General features: G+C 38.8%; 1 protein-coding gene across 1 annotated transcript in view; it reads left to right on the top strand.

Moving 5' to 3' along the window:
- LOC126412041 (sodium channel protein para) overlaps positions 1 to 16,949 on the top strand; it is a 903,820-nt gene that overhangs the window by 195,162 nt on the left and 691,709 nt on the right. The window contains exons 8-10 of the mRNA XM_050081417.1: positions 299 to 356; positions 926 to 1,070; positions 14,494 to 14,658. Coding sequence (XP_049937374.1) covers positions 299 to 356; positions 926 to 1,070; positions 14,494 to 14,658 — 368 coding nt within the window. The remainder of the gene's footprint in view (positions 1 to 298; positions 357 to 925; positions 1,071 to 14,493; positions 14,659 to 16,949) is intronic.

Raw genomic sequence — 16,949 nt, 5'->3', positions numbered from 1 at the left:
CTCTGCTCTTGACAATTCCAGTACCATCGAATGTATATGGTTGCCTGAAATGTTCACAGACAGAATTTTGTTACTGTAACATACAGCAGCTCTAAATACCTGTAGTAATTTTATCTTTACTGTGACAGAAGAAAGAATGAAATATGTGAGCTTTTTTGTTTCAAGTGACTGAGCCATTTTAGGAAACTGATGTTGCGCCCTGTAACAAAGTGTGCAGAAGTTTCAGAAATCTATATTTTTCTTTTTTAAGATTTGTTGTTGTCAGTAAACACTTAACAATGCCATTTCTCATTTACAGCAAACTGGGTGAAGGAAGGGTATGAATTTCGTCTTTGTGGAAACTCATCAGGAGCAGGGTAAGAATTTTTAGTTAATTATTATTTTATAATTGTCAGTGCAATAGGGTCTGCAATTGCAATGAATTTTTTTAATGGTTTGTGATGCCTTCAGCTGCCATTCTTTTTATTTCATGTTTGATAGTACAATTTCAGCCTTAGGCCATTTTCAAGTATCTAAAATGGAAGCATTATAAATTGGAAACATTTTTTCAATCTTTCAAATATTTCTGGTTGTGTTGATCCTAGGCTCTGAGATTTGAGACTGCTGTGATAATAGCTGTGTCAAGACTTGGTGCTGTTCGAGTAGTTTCACTAAGGCCAAAATTGTTCAGTCGTACAAGAAATAAAGAGAATTGTAGCAGAAGGCATCACGAAATCATTAAAATAAATAAATAAATAAAAAAGAAAAATATATTACTTTATTGAGATGTATTTTACTTCATTTGATTCTGTATTGCAACTTTTAAGTTTTTGTCTCAGTTTATTTTTATAGCGCCTTTTTAAAAAAAAAAAATTATTTTTAAAATTAAATTCAATTATGCTATGACTTCTTCAGTTTATCTTTGTCTTCCTCTTTCTTTGTACAGGCAGTGTGAAGAAGGATACACGTGCCTTCAAGGATATGGCCCAAATCCAAATTATGGCTACACTAGTTTTGATACTTTTGGTTGGGCATTGTTATCTGCCTTTAGGCTCATGACTCAAGACTTTTGGGAAAATCTCTATCAGTTGGTAAGCAGTTTACATAATACTGAAAACTTTGAATTTTTATGCATGGTAAGACAAGTAACTGAGTTAGTCCTGAGATAATTTTCTGATTCCTCTATTGAAGTGTGACCCAATGAGTAAAGGTGACATTGATGCGCAAAGTCAGTAGGACTTTTTTAAAAATGTTTCAGATATTCCTGGTTGTGTTGATCCTATGCTCTGACATTTGAGACTGCTGTGATCATAGCTGTGTTAAGGCTTGGTGCTATTCACATAGTTTCATTAAATGCTTCACACATGGGATGCTAATGTAGTGTGGGTAGCCTTTTGGAGGTTGCCGAGACTTTCAAGAACCTTGCCTGAGTTGAAGAACATTGATATCATCGGACTGAGGGAACTCGTACAATTACATCAGTCAAGTGGCATCCCCACCTACTTCTGTGTCTGCACCATGCTATGTGAGGCTCAGGGAAAATATAATGACCAAATAGACTTAAAATCAGGGCAAACTTTTTATTATAGAAAAATTGATTCATGGGGCAACTCAGGTGTAGACTTAATTCTTTACAAGCAAATTCAGGACAGTATCACAAATATTAAGTTAATCTTAGATGTAACAGTAAAGCTCGATTTAAAATAAACTGCAGGTATTGTGTGGAACTTATCCAAAGATTATATATAAAAACAAAGATGAGGTAACTTACCGAACAAAAGCGCTGGCAGGTCAAAAGACACACAAACAAACACAAACATACACACAAAATTCAAGCTTTCGCAACAAACTGTTGCCTCATCAGGAAAGAGGGAAGGAGAGGGGAAGATGAAAGGAAGTGGGTTTTAAGGGAGAGGGTAAGGAGTCATTCCAATCCCGGGAGCGGAAAGACTTACCTTAGGGGGAAAAAAGGACAGGTATACACTCGTACACACGCACATATCCATCCACACATACAGACACAAGCAGACATATTTAAAGACCAGGTCTTTAAAAGGTCTTTAAAAGGTCTTTAAATATGTCTGCTTGTGTCTGTATGTGTGGATGGATATGTGCGTGTGTACGAGTGTATACCTGTCCTTTTTTCCCCCTAAGGTAAGTCTTTCCGCTCCCGGGATTGGAATGACTCCTTACCCTCTCCCTTAAAACCCACTTCCTTTCATCTTCCCCTCTCCTTCCCTCTTTCCTGATGAGGCAACAGTTTGTTGCGAAAGCTTGAATTTTGTGTGTATGTTTGTGTTTGTTTGTGTGTCTTTCGACCTGCCAGCGCTTTTGTTCGGTAAGTCACCTCATCTTTGTTTTTATATATAATTTTTCCCACGTGGAATGTTTCCTTCCATTATATTGTTATCCAAAGATTATGCGCATATGTAATCTCATTCTCATGAGGTATCACCAAACAAAGAAAAAGAATACCAAACAAAGAAAAATTATCACTAACCAGGTGAAAAATCATGAAACCTGAAAGACTGCTGAAAATGGAAACGAACACTGAACACGGAAAAGATTACTAAGTGAAACCTCTGTTTTATGTTTTTGTACAGTGCAGATTTAAAAAACGCAGAATTGAGAAAAATGCAGAATCAAGGAAAATGTTAAAACCCCCAAAATCCAAGCAAAAACATATGTAATTGGCATACATAATTAAAAATCGTAATTCCCTCCAATACATTGCGTGAAATCTGTATAAGTGAAGGAAATTAAATTTACAATACAATGTTCATAAAATCAGTTGTGGCAATGAATTTCACTAGTTCTTAAAAATTCATAGATGTGTAACGGCAAGTGAGAACTCTTCAAAAAATTGAAATTGGTATCTGGGTACAAAATAATCGAACTATTTTGTGACATGCTGTGACCACAAATTATACATGAAAACAGGCATTTTTGAGAGATATTTCCATTTTGCTCGCCCAGGAAAAAGCAAAAATTGATGAACATGGTGAATTAAACCAAAAACTTTGAAATACGGCGAAAGAAGTCAGAATCTAATGTGGGAATGTGTGTTTTCCTTTTGCAGCCAGTGGCATTGCAGCATACTCTGCGTACTTTAGCACAGTGACTTCTAGTGTATTGCTTGTAAACGTTTCCTTGTTTATGGTGCTGAGTGGTCAAAGTGGAGCATTTTACAGTATTGCTAATGCGCATCATTTGCACTTCGAACTTGTCGATTGCTCTAGTGTAAACACAGCGGGTTTTGTGAAAGCATGTATATAAACACAAGTTTTCCTTCACATGTGATACTTACTTTACCGATTTCAGTGTTTCTCTGTCACTGTAATCCATTAAATTTATAACAATCTGTCTGCCATCACAATGCATTGAACACAGTTGAGGACTGCAGCAAAGGTGGACAAGTCATCGTACAACTGTTTACTGAACACGTTCTGTTAATTGTGATGCTGCATATAGCAAATGGAGTGACTTATGTTGGGTGTAGGTGGTAGAGGCACAATACGTTCCGGACTCTGTCGACAGGCTCCAGGCATAAGTAAAATTAATGCATGGTAGTGAAGGGCGTACGAGGTATAATCATATAAATTAAACCTAAATTGAAGCCATGGTTATTCCATTTGTGATAGAAGGCCTGGTAACTCCATTTGCAGTACACTGATGACATCAGCCATGCTTTGGAACAAGCTGCCAAGTAAGCTTTCCGTTTACCACTCTAAGTGCTAGAAGCAACTGCATTAGCATGGTGTCACCGTGCTATACAACTACTGTCTGCAGGTGGAAAACAAACATCCAAGATGTTACAAATGTCCAAGGTGCTGTAATCTGGCAATTGTCATTGTATTTCGTGGTTCTCAGTGTATTTAATGATGTAAGCTATAAATTTTTGCTATTTTCGAGGTGAACATAAAATGAAAGAACCCAGAAAACTGTTTGTTTTAAGATATAATTTTTGAAGCAGTTCGTTGGGAAATCATTCAGTTAGCTCATATATCATTAGCAAAATCATTCAGTTATGTACCCTAGAGTAATGCTAGTAGCAAAATCTACTTTTTTCCTAGTATGTCTATTATTTGACGTAAAATTTTGGAATTTGTTTCTTGTTTGTTTATGGATTCGCAATTTGGTTGTGTCCGTTGATGTTATTCGTGTTGATAAAATGGCTGCCTATAAGGAGAAGAATGAAATTCTCACACCAACTTTGATTTGCAGCTTCTGTGCCTATATGTATTTTATAATCCAGTACTCCAGGAATTCTGAATGTTTCATAGGCTAAGGTCACTAAATTTATTATGCAGTGAGCTGAACATAATGTGGTGGCTACGCTGACTGTTGGATGAAGTAACAAGTCACCAGCCAACAAGAGCTCACTAGCTCGAAATGTCTGATGTTTCCTTGATTCTGACTGAGCATATTCTTTTAGATTTGGTGTTTGAATTTAAAGATTGACGATTGATATTATTGCGATATTATTGCTGAATACAGTACATCAGAAATATCTGGAGAAAGATGAGACTGAGTTATAAGTGGCACAAGAAAAGGTAGCAGCTGGGTCTCTTTGTCATCTGTTAGCTTGGTCCAGAACACTTCGCATCGACTGTAGTGTTTTTCTATAGCTGCTGTGACCTACTAGTAGTTGTATCATAATTGTGTGTGGTGAAGCTAAACATTGGAAGTTGTGTTGGCAGTGCTAGTTGTGGATTATGTCAGTATTTCCTCTTTCACGTCTCCCCTCTCCACAGTGGCCTGCGCCCCTTATAACTTGTTCAGTCACATCATATATCAATAGAAAAGAAGCAGGATGAAGACAAGCAAGACATTGAGTAAGAACTTAGAATCAAGGGAAGAAACATAAAATTGGGAAATTTTTAGCACTGATCTTATGGGGTTTTCACAGGGATTATGAATTTATGCTGTAGAATCATGAAAAATGTAAAATTGAAAAATGTAAAATCAAACTTCCAGTGTACTCATCATATAGTGGAGATGCTGAGTCACAGATAGGCACAACAAAAAGGCTGTCAAACAAGTAAGCTTTTGGCCAAAAAGTCCTTCATCAGAATAAGAAAACATATACTCAAGCAAATGCAACTCACATACACAACCACAATCTCTGATTGCATTGGCAGCCATTGAAGGTTGATGATCACATCCATGACACTCTTGTTTTTGAAAAACCCATGATGAAATGTGCTGCTCTTCTTTGGATCTTCTCTATATCCACTATAAACTTAACTGGTAAGGATCCCAGACTGATGGTCAGTACTCAAAAGCATACAAGTGTTTTAAAGGATATCTCTTTCATGGGCAAATATCACTTTCTTTATACTATTACAAAGAATCTCATTGCCCCTGGTTATATGTTTCTAGATATTTTATAGTTGTTATGTTTTCTGTGATTGGTGGTCTGCAATGTAATTGAGCAATAGTGGGTCCTGTCTCCTGTTTGTGCACATTATGTTACATTTATTTATGTTTTGTGCACTAAGTGTGGTTTCACTGCCATTTTCCTGCTTTTCTCTACAGTCTCTATGTACGCAGCAGCATCATCCAGAAAAGGCTTTCTGTTAACTGTGGTGTGTTGAGGGCTGGGGAGGGAGGCTGTGAGATGCAGATGCACAATGCAATCCATGTAAGTTATGGACAAGAGGGTGACCAAGCACATGCCTTAGATGTGAGTTGCCTTTTTGAAGCTCTGATATTGTGGAGAAGAATCAAAATTGCAAGCTTTATAAAGCAGGCACCAAGACTAAAACTGATGTATTACAAATCATGCTCTTCAGAAAGATATTATAAACTGAGGAACTAAAAGTCACAGGAAGGTTTGTTCTATTCGAAGATCTGCTTTGTAAGACAATTGAATATTGTCCTAGGTGTGGTGTATCGCACGAGAGTGGAAAAAATACCCAAGTACCCTGTTGCAGATAATCGTGTACTGAATATGCCAGCAGGTTGAAAGTTAACCGACAGTTAACCGAGTATGAATGTGAAATGATAATTGGTGCATGGATTATAGCGTATTAGAGATTAGACAAGAATTCGGCTTATAAAGTATTGCAGATAACAATGTTTCCATATGCTTAAACCACTACAGCATGACCACAAGTGTTTGACAAATGGACATCATATCACCTCTGCAGAGCCTTATTGTGTGAACAATAGTCTAATATGGGTCAGAATTGCTGCCAGTTTGAATATGGGGTTTCATGAACCCTTTTCTACCAGGACTGCATGGAGACAAATGCATCATACAGGCTTCAGCAGCTGATTATAGACATATGTCCCTCTTTGTTCTCATGAGTTTTGGTCACTCATATATGAAGACTTTTGAACAAAATATGGATGAAACTGAATGAAAGACTTGGCAAAATTTGAATTAATACACTCAAAATTAATTGCAGTTAGATAGTACTGCATGCTGTAAATAGAAGGGCAGAAGAGTAGCCAGTCCCAAACACAGTTGAGAAAATCCTTAGTTCGCCTGGCCTGGTTGATATTATCCCATGAGGGCCCTTTCCTTTAGCGACAGCAAAGGCAGAGATGGGGACCATCCAAAGGCATAATGGACAGAGGAGGAATATCCTTTCCATGGTTCTCAGCAGTTGTGGAGGGGAAAGATCACACCAGATGGCCTGGCTGTGATGGCAAAACACAGTGATATTTCAAGTCTGCGGAAGTCCGTTGTAGTGGTAACTCAAGTCCAACGGTGATGGGATAAGGATGGTGGAGGCAGATTTTTGAGTGAGACTGGAAGCCTGTAGTTTGACCTGTACATTCTACATCTACATCCATACTCAATAAGCCACCTGATAGTGTGTGGCAGAGGGTGTGGCAGCAGATGCGTGATTGTCATCTTTCTGAGACCCTGTGACTGCTCAGGAATTCAGTCCTGTATCCATGTTTCGGCAGAGCTTTCTAGTATCTCCATTGCCCACCCTGAATGGGGAAGGCTGTAGAAAATGTGAGTGAACATCAATAGTCACACCCTCAGCCAGTTGGCTGGGCACACACAGTGGGGCATTCCTCACCTGATCAACAAATGAAGATTATCAAAATTCTAACAATAGGAACCTGAAATTTTTAACCCTGCCTTGGTCTGAAAGAAAATAACAGGCCTGGGAGAAGAACAATGCTTGTCAACAAGGAGCTTGGTTGAATGAATATGGATATTACTGCCTTAAGTGAAACCAGATTGTCCAGCATAGGTAAAATTACAGAGTTCCTTTCAGTTACATGATCTTGTGGGAGGGAAAAAAGAAAGAGAACCCCATGGTGCTGGATTCACTGTGAAGACTCCATTGGTGAATGATCATCAACTAACTTCAGCTGCTGTCAGCAAACGAATTATGTCTCTCCAAATTCACCTGTGTGGAAGTAAATTTATGACTTTCATTTCTGCATATACTCCCATCTTGGATGCTGATGTGGATACTAAAGATCAGTTCTGTAACTTGCTGAGCACAGCCATCATCAAAGTACCACCTCAAGACAAACTGTTATTTGCCAACGATATCGACATCGGTGCTAATAAAGATCATCAGCTATGGACCGATGTGACGAGGACACAAGGTCTTGGCAACTGCCTCACTAATAGTCTGCTGCTCCTTGATTTATCTGATCAACAGGAATTCTTTATTACCAACATCCAGTTCCACTTGTCTCCTCACTTGATACACTGGCACATTATTGACTATATTAGCACCAGGAAACGTGATAAACAAGATGTACTTGTCACCAGGATCACAAGATATGTTGATAACTCTGGACAGATCATAAGCTCCATTTCTGCTGTTTGAGGATGTGAATCACCAAAAAGATCCACCTACAACCTAGCCTGATGGAAATTCAACACATCTAAACTTTAAATTAAACACATTGCTACAGATTACAGAAATACAATCTCGAATAAGCTGGCTCGTCATCCAGTCAGCACTGATAGTACAAATCTGGAATGGACCACACTTCAGAAGGTCATTACTGAGTCAGCTAAAGAAACATTGGCTTTGTGAAGAAGAAAAGGCAATACTGGTTTCATAAAAATGATAAAGAAATTACATATCTAATCAATGCCAAATGGGAAGCCCATCTACTCTTTCTTCAAGATGCTTTTCCTTTGTGAAGAAAGCACATTTCATTGAACTTATGGGCAAATATCAGGCACAATTAGGGAAATCTAGAATAACTGGTGGCAACAAAAAGCTGAATAACTACAAAGATTTTCTGATGTTTGTGACCTGCAAAACTTCCATGCAGGCATAAAGGAGGTAGACGACGCAATTCGATCCTCTCCAGGGACACTTGAAGACTGCTAATGATTCCATCACTTTAACTGAGAATGTAGAAATCTCAGAGTATTGGAAAGAACATTTCTCTGTGCTTCCAAATTGTGCCTCCAGTGTTGCTCAGGACTTTGTAATGTCCCTGAGCAACCTCAACAATTATGGGTGGCATTTACACCCACATACAGGTACTTTATCTAAGCACTCAATCAACTAAGACCAAGAAACCCTCCTGGCCTTGATAACATTCCTCCAGAATTGATGCAAAATGGAGGTATTCCCATGAAGACTAGACTTTTTACACTGATCCTTTTAATTTGGGAAACTCCAGAAGTACCTGATGACTTGAAGGGTGCTACCTTCATCATTAGCTTTAAGAAAGGCGATAGTAGTGTATGTGGTATATTGCTATTGCCAGTTGCAGGTAAAATTCTTGCAAGAATTCTATTACATAAGCTCCAGATTATTTCAGAAAGGATTTTGCCTGAATATCAGTGCAATTTCTGAACCTCCAGAGGCATAACAGATATGATCTTTTGTGTTGGACAACTCCAGGAAAAATACGGAGAGCAATAGAAGTCTCTATGTTTAGTTTTCTACGACCTGGAAAAAGCCTTTGATTCAGTACCTAGATCTACCATGTGGAAGGTACTAAGTCCTGAAAACTATGTGGAACTGGTTCAAGCTCTACTTGTTGGTATATCTGGTGAAATTCTTTGTGTTAACTTTGCAGCAGATTCATGTCAAATCACACAGGGTCTGAAGCAAGGCTAGGCACATGCTCCAACACTCTCTGCACTGTACATGGCTGCCTTATAGTATGGATCACCTGCAAACAGCCAAGGCATGGATATTAAATTTTGTTTTGGTGGAGGTCTCTGTATTTAATCTGGCAAGATTTCATTCACAGACTCGTACCTAGGTAACCCAGGTGACAAAACTCCAGTATGATGATGACATTTCGTCTCGTGCTCTGATACAGACAGAGTTACAACAGTCAGCCAGCTACTTCAAAACTGCATGTAATCACTATGATTTTACCATCAGTGTGGGGAAAATGAAGATACTTGCACAATCTGTGCCATGATTACCTCTCCCTGAGTTCACTATCTCCATCCTGTACACGGCACTAGCCAGGTACAGCACTTTTCATATCTTTGAAGCATCTTGTCTAAGTGATGTATCTGCGAACAAGATGTTGATAAAAGAATTGAGGCTGCCCATTCATACACCAGTCTTCATGAATAAAGGCATAAAGCTGCACACCAAACTCATGGTGTATGGAACTGTTGTCATGTCTGTACTTGTGTATGGCTATGAAACTAGGACACACTATAGCCATAATATCAAGAAACCTGAGCACTTCCACCAACTAAAAGTGAGATACATCTTGAACATAGAGTGGGACGACCATGTGACTCACACTGCAGTTCTCGAGAAAGTGCATATAAACAGCATTAAGGCAACCATCAGTTATCATCAACTGAGGTGGTTGGCCATGTTCATTGCATGCATGATACAGTGCTGCTCCACCAAATCCTTTATAGTGACACTGCTTTGACAGTAGAACTCATGTAACTCCTGTCAAGTGATTTAAGGACTAGCTAAAACACATCATGAAGGCGGCTAGCATAAACATACAGGCATGCGAAGAATGTGTTGTGGGCCACTTAATGCGGAGGAACACTACATTAACTGCTGTCAACTTGTTTGAAGGAGAATGCTGCCGACACAAAAAGGCCAAGTGAGAAGCAAGAAAGCACCTTCAGCTACAACCCTGCCCTCCTCCAGCCATTCAGTGTGAGTTGTGTTGATGCATGTTTTATGCCAGGATTGGTCTGTCAGCCACCGGAAAAATGTCCATAAGTTGAGTTGAAATGCTCATTCCATGCAGGAAGAAGCCTTGCATACTTGGAATCAAGTTGCAGTTGCAACGGCGATGGAGCAAGTTGTGTAAGACGAGGTCAGACATCCACTCTTTTGCAGATGAATAATGGGTTGCACATTGCACGCTTGAAGATGGTAAAATCACTTCAACTTTTTGAGTCCTTACTCTGTGCTCTTATTCTACCTGTAGTGCTCTCTGTCGAGTCTTTCTCTTTGCTCTTGTTGTAACAGAAGTACTCTCTCTCCCTCCCCCCCTCTCCCTCCTCCTCTACTTTTTCTCCTGTGTGTGTGTGTGTGTGTGTGTGTGTGTGTGTGTGTGTGTGTGTGTATGTGTGCAAGAAAGGGAGGTCAGTGACAAAACTTACGTGTACTGTAAGGCAGGAAAAAAACATCATAATTGTGGACTTTCCAGCTCTATAATTGTGGACTTTCCAGCTCTTGAGATGGCATGTGAAAGTGTATGCTGCAGTTAAGTATTGATCGTTTTGAGAACAAAACTATCTGAAAATGTGCCGTTAACAGGGTCAAAGAAATGCACCACAGAAATAAAAGCTACGTTAAAGTAGGTTATGTGAATGTACACTGAATAAAGTAGAAGGGGTTCATAACAAGGCAGTACAGTTTCAACCTAAATGTGGTTGATATAATGCATAACATGGCAGAAAGAATTGGAGAGTATAGTGATAATGTATTGATCTAATGATATGTGGTAATGTGAAAGATGTAGTTTAACAGCAGCTAGATGCACTAATAGTGGGGATTTGTGTACATCCTATGAAATTTAATGTGAGTGTTAGTGAGTTCACCATTGTGTCGTGGAAGATGTAGAGGGCTACCCCAAGACTTGTGCTGTTAGGAGAATGGCTGAAAGAAATTTATAGCTTCCAATATCTTCTAAGCATAGAGGAAACAAGTGGAAGAAATGATGAGGAAGTCAGTGAGAGTTGGAAGCAACTTTTAGTGTTTCAGAAAAGTGTCAGGAGCTTGGTGTGGAATAAAGGTACTGCTCAGAAAGCCAAGGGAGTAATATATCGATCCTGGTATGTGTGGTATGTGCTTATCCCTTTGAAATATGAAAAGTAAAGACAAGGGATTTCAAACAATGGAAAATTCAGGATGGAATAATGACAAGGATACATTGCTACTCATTTTCTATGGGAAATGTTAGGTTGTAGACAGCAAATGCACCTGATGGGAGAAGCAATTTGCTTTGAGGGGGGAGGGGGGGGGGAAGGAGGGAGCTTGGGCAGTGAGGCTGAGGTGAGTGACGGTAAAGTATTGCTTGTGGGAGCACACAGGGACCTGGTGGGGAGAGGGTGGGGCAGCCAGGCCCGATCTGGTGGTAAGATGGATGGTGGGGAGAAGGGGGGGGGGGGGGAAGGAGTGGAAAGGGAGAGAAGGGAAAAGACTGTGGGTGCACTGATGGAATAGCAGGCTGTGTAGTGCTGGAGTTTGGGAACAAGAAGGGGGGTAGGTGGGTGAAGGACAGTGACTAACAAAGGTTGTGGTCAAAGGGGTCACGGGATGTAGGTTATATTGCAGGGAGAGATTCCACTTGCACAACTCAGGAAAGCCTTTGCTGGTAGGAAGAATCCAGATTGAAATGAAGAATGTTGTGTTGGACAACATGCTCAGCAACTGGTTGGTCCAGTTGTTTCTTGGCCACAGTTTGTCGGTGGCCATTCATGCGCAAAGACAGCTTGTTGGTTGTCATGCCCATGAAGCATTGTGGTTGCAGTGTAGCTTGTGGATCGCATGACTGGTTTCACAGGTAGCCCTGCCTTTGATGGGATAGGTGACACTTGTGGCTGGGCTTGACTGGGTAGTGGTGGGAAGATGTGGGGACAGGTCTTGCATCTAGGTCTATTGCTGGGATACGAGCAAGGGGGTGGGAGCAGAGGTGGAGTAGTGATATAAGAGGATATTGTGTAGAGATTTCAGTAAGTTATAGGCAACTGAACTGAAATTTCACTAAATCAAATTGAGAATAACATAGATTAACAGAATAATAAGTGAAGAGATCAGTAGCATATATAATAGGCAACGATTAATTATTAAAATGTAATGAGAATGATGTGTTTGAGTACCATTAAAGATGCATGAATTGAGGCTTCAAGGTGAAGGACTGAAAGGAGGACCCTGGAATAGTTGGCTGAAAGGACTGTAGGAGAGTATTGTGAGAAAATGAAAGCACTGGAACAGAGCTTGAGTTTTTCCATTCCTCCCTCATAAATTTTGAATTCCACAGAGAAATAACAAACTCATTTGCAATCTGAAAATATACTTCAGTAAAATGGCTTGTCCTTCTCTGTTGCTGATGGTTCTGTTGAGTTTCTACTTAACAAATTCGAATAAAATTTTGCTTAAACAGGAAGTATTTTGTTTGTAATCATAGTGTATCATCAGAATGAGTTCATACAATATTTCCTCTGTACTTTGATGCAGAACTGTTTCCTTATATCTGATATGGATGACATGTTTCTGCAACACAAATGAAATGATTGCTACGTATGTCTGGTTTTGTTAGAAAGAAGTGCACAAGGAACTTTACCACTGAGATCTTCATTTACACTAAATTGTGTAAAACATATTTTTAATTTTAGTGCTGTATTCTACTTAATTTTGTTTTAGCTTTTTTTATTTATATATTTCGTTACATCTGGAAATGTAGGGGAAAATTATGTATTACATCTTTATGGAACATACTTTATGATTGTCAGTAAAATTTTTAATGATTTGTTGAAGTTGGTTTGTGGCTTACGTAATACATGATGGCTCAGAATAACAGTGTGATTTGTAGTTGATGTTGGCAGACCTGTAACAGTAGTGGGAGTGGGAAAATGAAATCAAGCTTTGCAGCAGTAAAGAACATTTATTTACCATGGTGCATTCAACGTACATGTGTTTTATCAGCATGCTGACAGTTTGACTGCACATGAGAGTTTTGGTGCCGTTATCGTATCCCACTGTGTGTTCAATTTCCACCATTACAGACGATTGCAGCTCAGTTCAGATTTTTGAAGAGAGTGGTTTAGGTCTGAATTAAAAGCCTAGTGGGGTTGTACGGTCTGTTCATAACCGTGAAATCATTGATGCTGTGTGAACTGTCTTCAAAAGGGGTCCTAGTTGTTCAGTACAAAAATTACCGCATCATTATAGCTTGCACATGGAAGTATTCAATAAATACTCCATTACCTTCACTTTCATGTAAAAAAATTGTGCAGGTTGTGTAACAACTGACTCCTAATCCTAAATCCTAGTGACACTTACCTAGGAAATTAGTGAGAAATTGTGGGCTAAAGTAGGTGAGACACAAACTTCATTCAAAATCTTTGATTGTATGGTGAAGCCCATATCCTGCTGAGCTTCACCAACATCCTTTACACAGTACCAAAATTACTATATGGAGTGTGCTGTAGTGTTGTGCTGTGGGGTGATAGGCCTTTACTTTCTTGGTGGAACATTATATCAACATTTTAGAAATGTTTTTGGTTCCAGGACTTCATATATTACCAGATATTGACTTTCAGTGCTCCTAATTTCAATAGGATGGGCCCAACTTGCACACTGACCCACCATATGGTGGACTGCGGAGTTTGTATGTAGATGTATGTAGAAGTCTATGACAGCAGTAAAAGGTTTGTCATAGGGGATTGTGTAATTTCAAAAGAATGCTAATATTATGTGGCCACGTCTATCTCCAGCCCTTTCAGTCTGTGACCCTTTTTAGGATGGCAACTGAAGAGTATCATGTACCACATTAGACCAAGAACTCTAGGTCAGCACAGGACCCAGATTGAAGAGGAAATCACCAACATCCCGTGTGATGACATAGTGCCACAGTAAGAAGAACCTGTAGCAGTGATTTACTGAATGCATCCAGTGAAGTGGGCATCATTTGAATGATGTAATTAAGAAAAAGAACCCTTAATGCACTTTCTGGTCCCATAAAACATATTTTGAACCCAAATAAAATATGAATGCATGATGAAGTGGTTAATGCAACTGTGTAATAAGCAGGAGATTCCAGGTTCGAATCTCACTCCAGCACACATTTTCGCTTGCCACTGCTGATCCCGCATAAAGTTCCAGTGCAGCTGATATCACTTGTCCCTGCCCTTTACTTTCTCCCACTTCATCTTAAATTTACATAACACCCAAATAAATGATCTTTCAGTTTTCTACTTATTTAAAATTTTCCATTTCTCTGTGCCACCTAGCACAAAGAAAATGTTCCTGCACCTGGAATTACAAGTTTATTACTATTATTCTATTACATACACACATGACATTGAATAGCAAAAATTGTATAACTTGTGGTCTCTTTCTTTTACAGATTCTCCGATCGGCAGGTCCATGGCATATGTTGTTTTTTATTGTTATTATTTTTTTGGGTTCGTTTTATCTTGTCAACTTAATTTTGGCCATTGTTGCTATGTCATATGATGAGTTACAAAAGAAGGCAGAAGAGGAAGAAGCAGCAGAGGAAGAAGCTATCAGGGTGAGATTTAGCATCCTATATAAATTTTTATGATGTTCTTATTCTGATAGATTTGTGGAATTTAGTAACAGTGCTTAGTTGCCTGTATGAATGGGTGTGTTTTAAATTAAAAGATGCATTTTTCCTTTATTTTATAGAATATCTTGTAAAAGATGTATGTTTCTAACTCTGTGTTATTGAGCAGGTGAACATCATTTATATATTTTTACAAATAAATGAATTTTCTAAACTGATCTCTCATGAAAGAAAATTGAAAATTTGACTTTGCATTACACTAATGAGTCTCCTCCAGCTTTATGAGAAACAAGTAAACAAAAATATGGAATAAGAAGATTAATAAGTGAAAAGGAGTTCCAATATGGATGTATGACTGCTTCATGTGGAGGCAAAGGACTTCTGAAATTGTAACGTTAAAACAAAGCCCTGAAATGCATATACACTGCAGTAAACCACATTTGCTAGCTATTGGGGACTCTGCTCCTTCATATTCAACTGTTGTCAGGTAGAAAAATTAATTTAAATTTGGTCGGGAGAGCTGAGATGAATATCCACGCAGTAGTCGTCCAAGATGTGTCACTACTCCAGAAATCATTGCAAAAATGTACAAAATGGTCATGGAGGATCGCCGATTGAATGTGCATGAAATTGCTCATGCTTGCCAGATGTCACATTTTAACTGAAGAATTAGAAATGAAAAAATTATGTGCAAGATGGGAGCCGCAACTCTTGACGTGTGCCCACACATGTCTTCACCATGGCAAAATTACACGTTGCCACACCAGCTTTATTCACCTGATATGGCTCCGTCAGACTTCCATCTCTTCCCAAAACTGAAAATTTTTCTTTTTTGATGAAGATTCACTTCAAACAAAGAATTGATAGCCGGAGTTGTCAACTATTTTGCAGGCCTGGAGGAAACTCATTTTCGAGATGGGATCAAGGCACTGGAACATTGTTGGACCAAGTGCATTAATCTACAAGGAGGCTACATTGAAAAATAGAAAAAATGTTTCAGTGATGTAAATACTTTTCTTCTATTCTGTTCCGAGAATTTTTCAATCCACCCTCGTATTATGATGAACAGAAGGGAAGAAAGAGAAGATCCCTCGTGGACACCTAAGAAATGGAGAATCATCTGATATTCCAGCAGCAGAAAGTACTTGCTTTTGGGATTTTGATAGATCAGCTGGACCCATTCAATTCGTTCTTAAGGTACTTCATACTCTCGGAGGGTAAACCATAGTACTCACTCAAAAACCATTTCCAGTGAAGATGCTTATACTTCTCACAGTGTTCCTCAATAAGCAAGCGAGTTCTATAGATAGAATCTGTGGTCCCACAGCTTTTCTCAAAGTCACACTGATTATGCATAATAGATTATGTCTCACTGTCTCTGATTGTGTACCATATTTACTGTAATTTGTTGAGGATGCTGAAGAAAGTAATTCTTGTTGTGAACTAAATAACGAGACATCATGTACAGTTTTATCTGATTTGTTGCAGTCTAGTAGAGGCAAAGGTATTAGGCTACAAAGATAATGCAATTTGTAAATCAATAATCTCAAATGGAAAGTTTCCCGTTGTTGTTACTGCTGGAAAGTTTCTTTGGAGTAATGTTGGACGTTGTTGTGGACATTGCAAAATATTTTAATAAGGTGACTTTTCATCATTTTCACAGTCAGACCTGAAAATGACATTCAGCATTACTCGCAAGAACAATTACTACCCTGCATATCCTCCCTACTCGTCTCAAGAGGGGCGACCATTTACTCAGTCTGTATAGTTTCTTTTAACTCTATAATCAGTACTGGAAATGAAATCACAATGTAAGAGTAAATGGCGTTTGACAGTTCTCTCTTCACTGGCAATCTTTAGATTATTGCCAAAAATTTGTCTGTGGTCATATCAGATATGAGCTCGAATTGAAGAACGCTTTTGCTGCATATGTGAAAAATAGAATGTAACAAGAAGTCTGTAATAACTTTATGACTCAGAGACGGAAGGGCCCAACAAAAGCTGTGCCAGTGACAGTATATGGGTTGGTAAATTGAACACAATCTGGTGGCTGTAAGGTTGTTTGTCACATCGTCTAACATTAATTTCTGTTTTCACAAAGGAGATACGTATTTGTGAATTTATTAATGATTTGCTTTGTATTTGAAAAATGGCCATCTTGTGAAGGATGAAACCTTTAATACACATTGGACTCTTTCCCCAAGCAGTCAAATCAGTGAACAGGAATCATCCTCCCCAAGTTGTGTAATATAATTGCTTAGGAACTGGTCATTGTG

Source organism: Schistocerca serialis, chromosome 7 (genome assembly GCF_023864345.2).
Source record: "Schistocerca serialis cubense isolate TAMUIC-IGC-003099 chromosome 7, iqSchSeri2.2, whole genome shotgun sequence".
Classification (NCBI taxonomy): domain Eukaryota; kingdom Metazoa; phylum Arthropoda; class Insecta; order Orthoptera; family Acrididae; genus Schistocerca; species Schistocerca serialis.
Note: the sequence above shows the minus strand (reverse complement) of the source record. Positions and strands in the feature narration are given on the sequence as shown.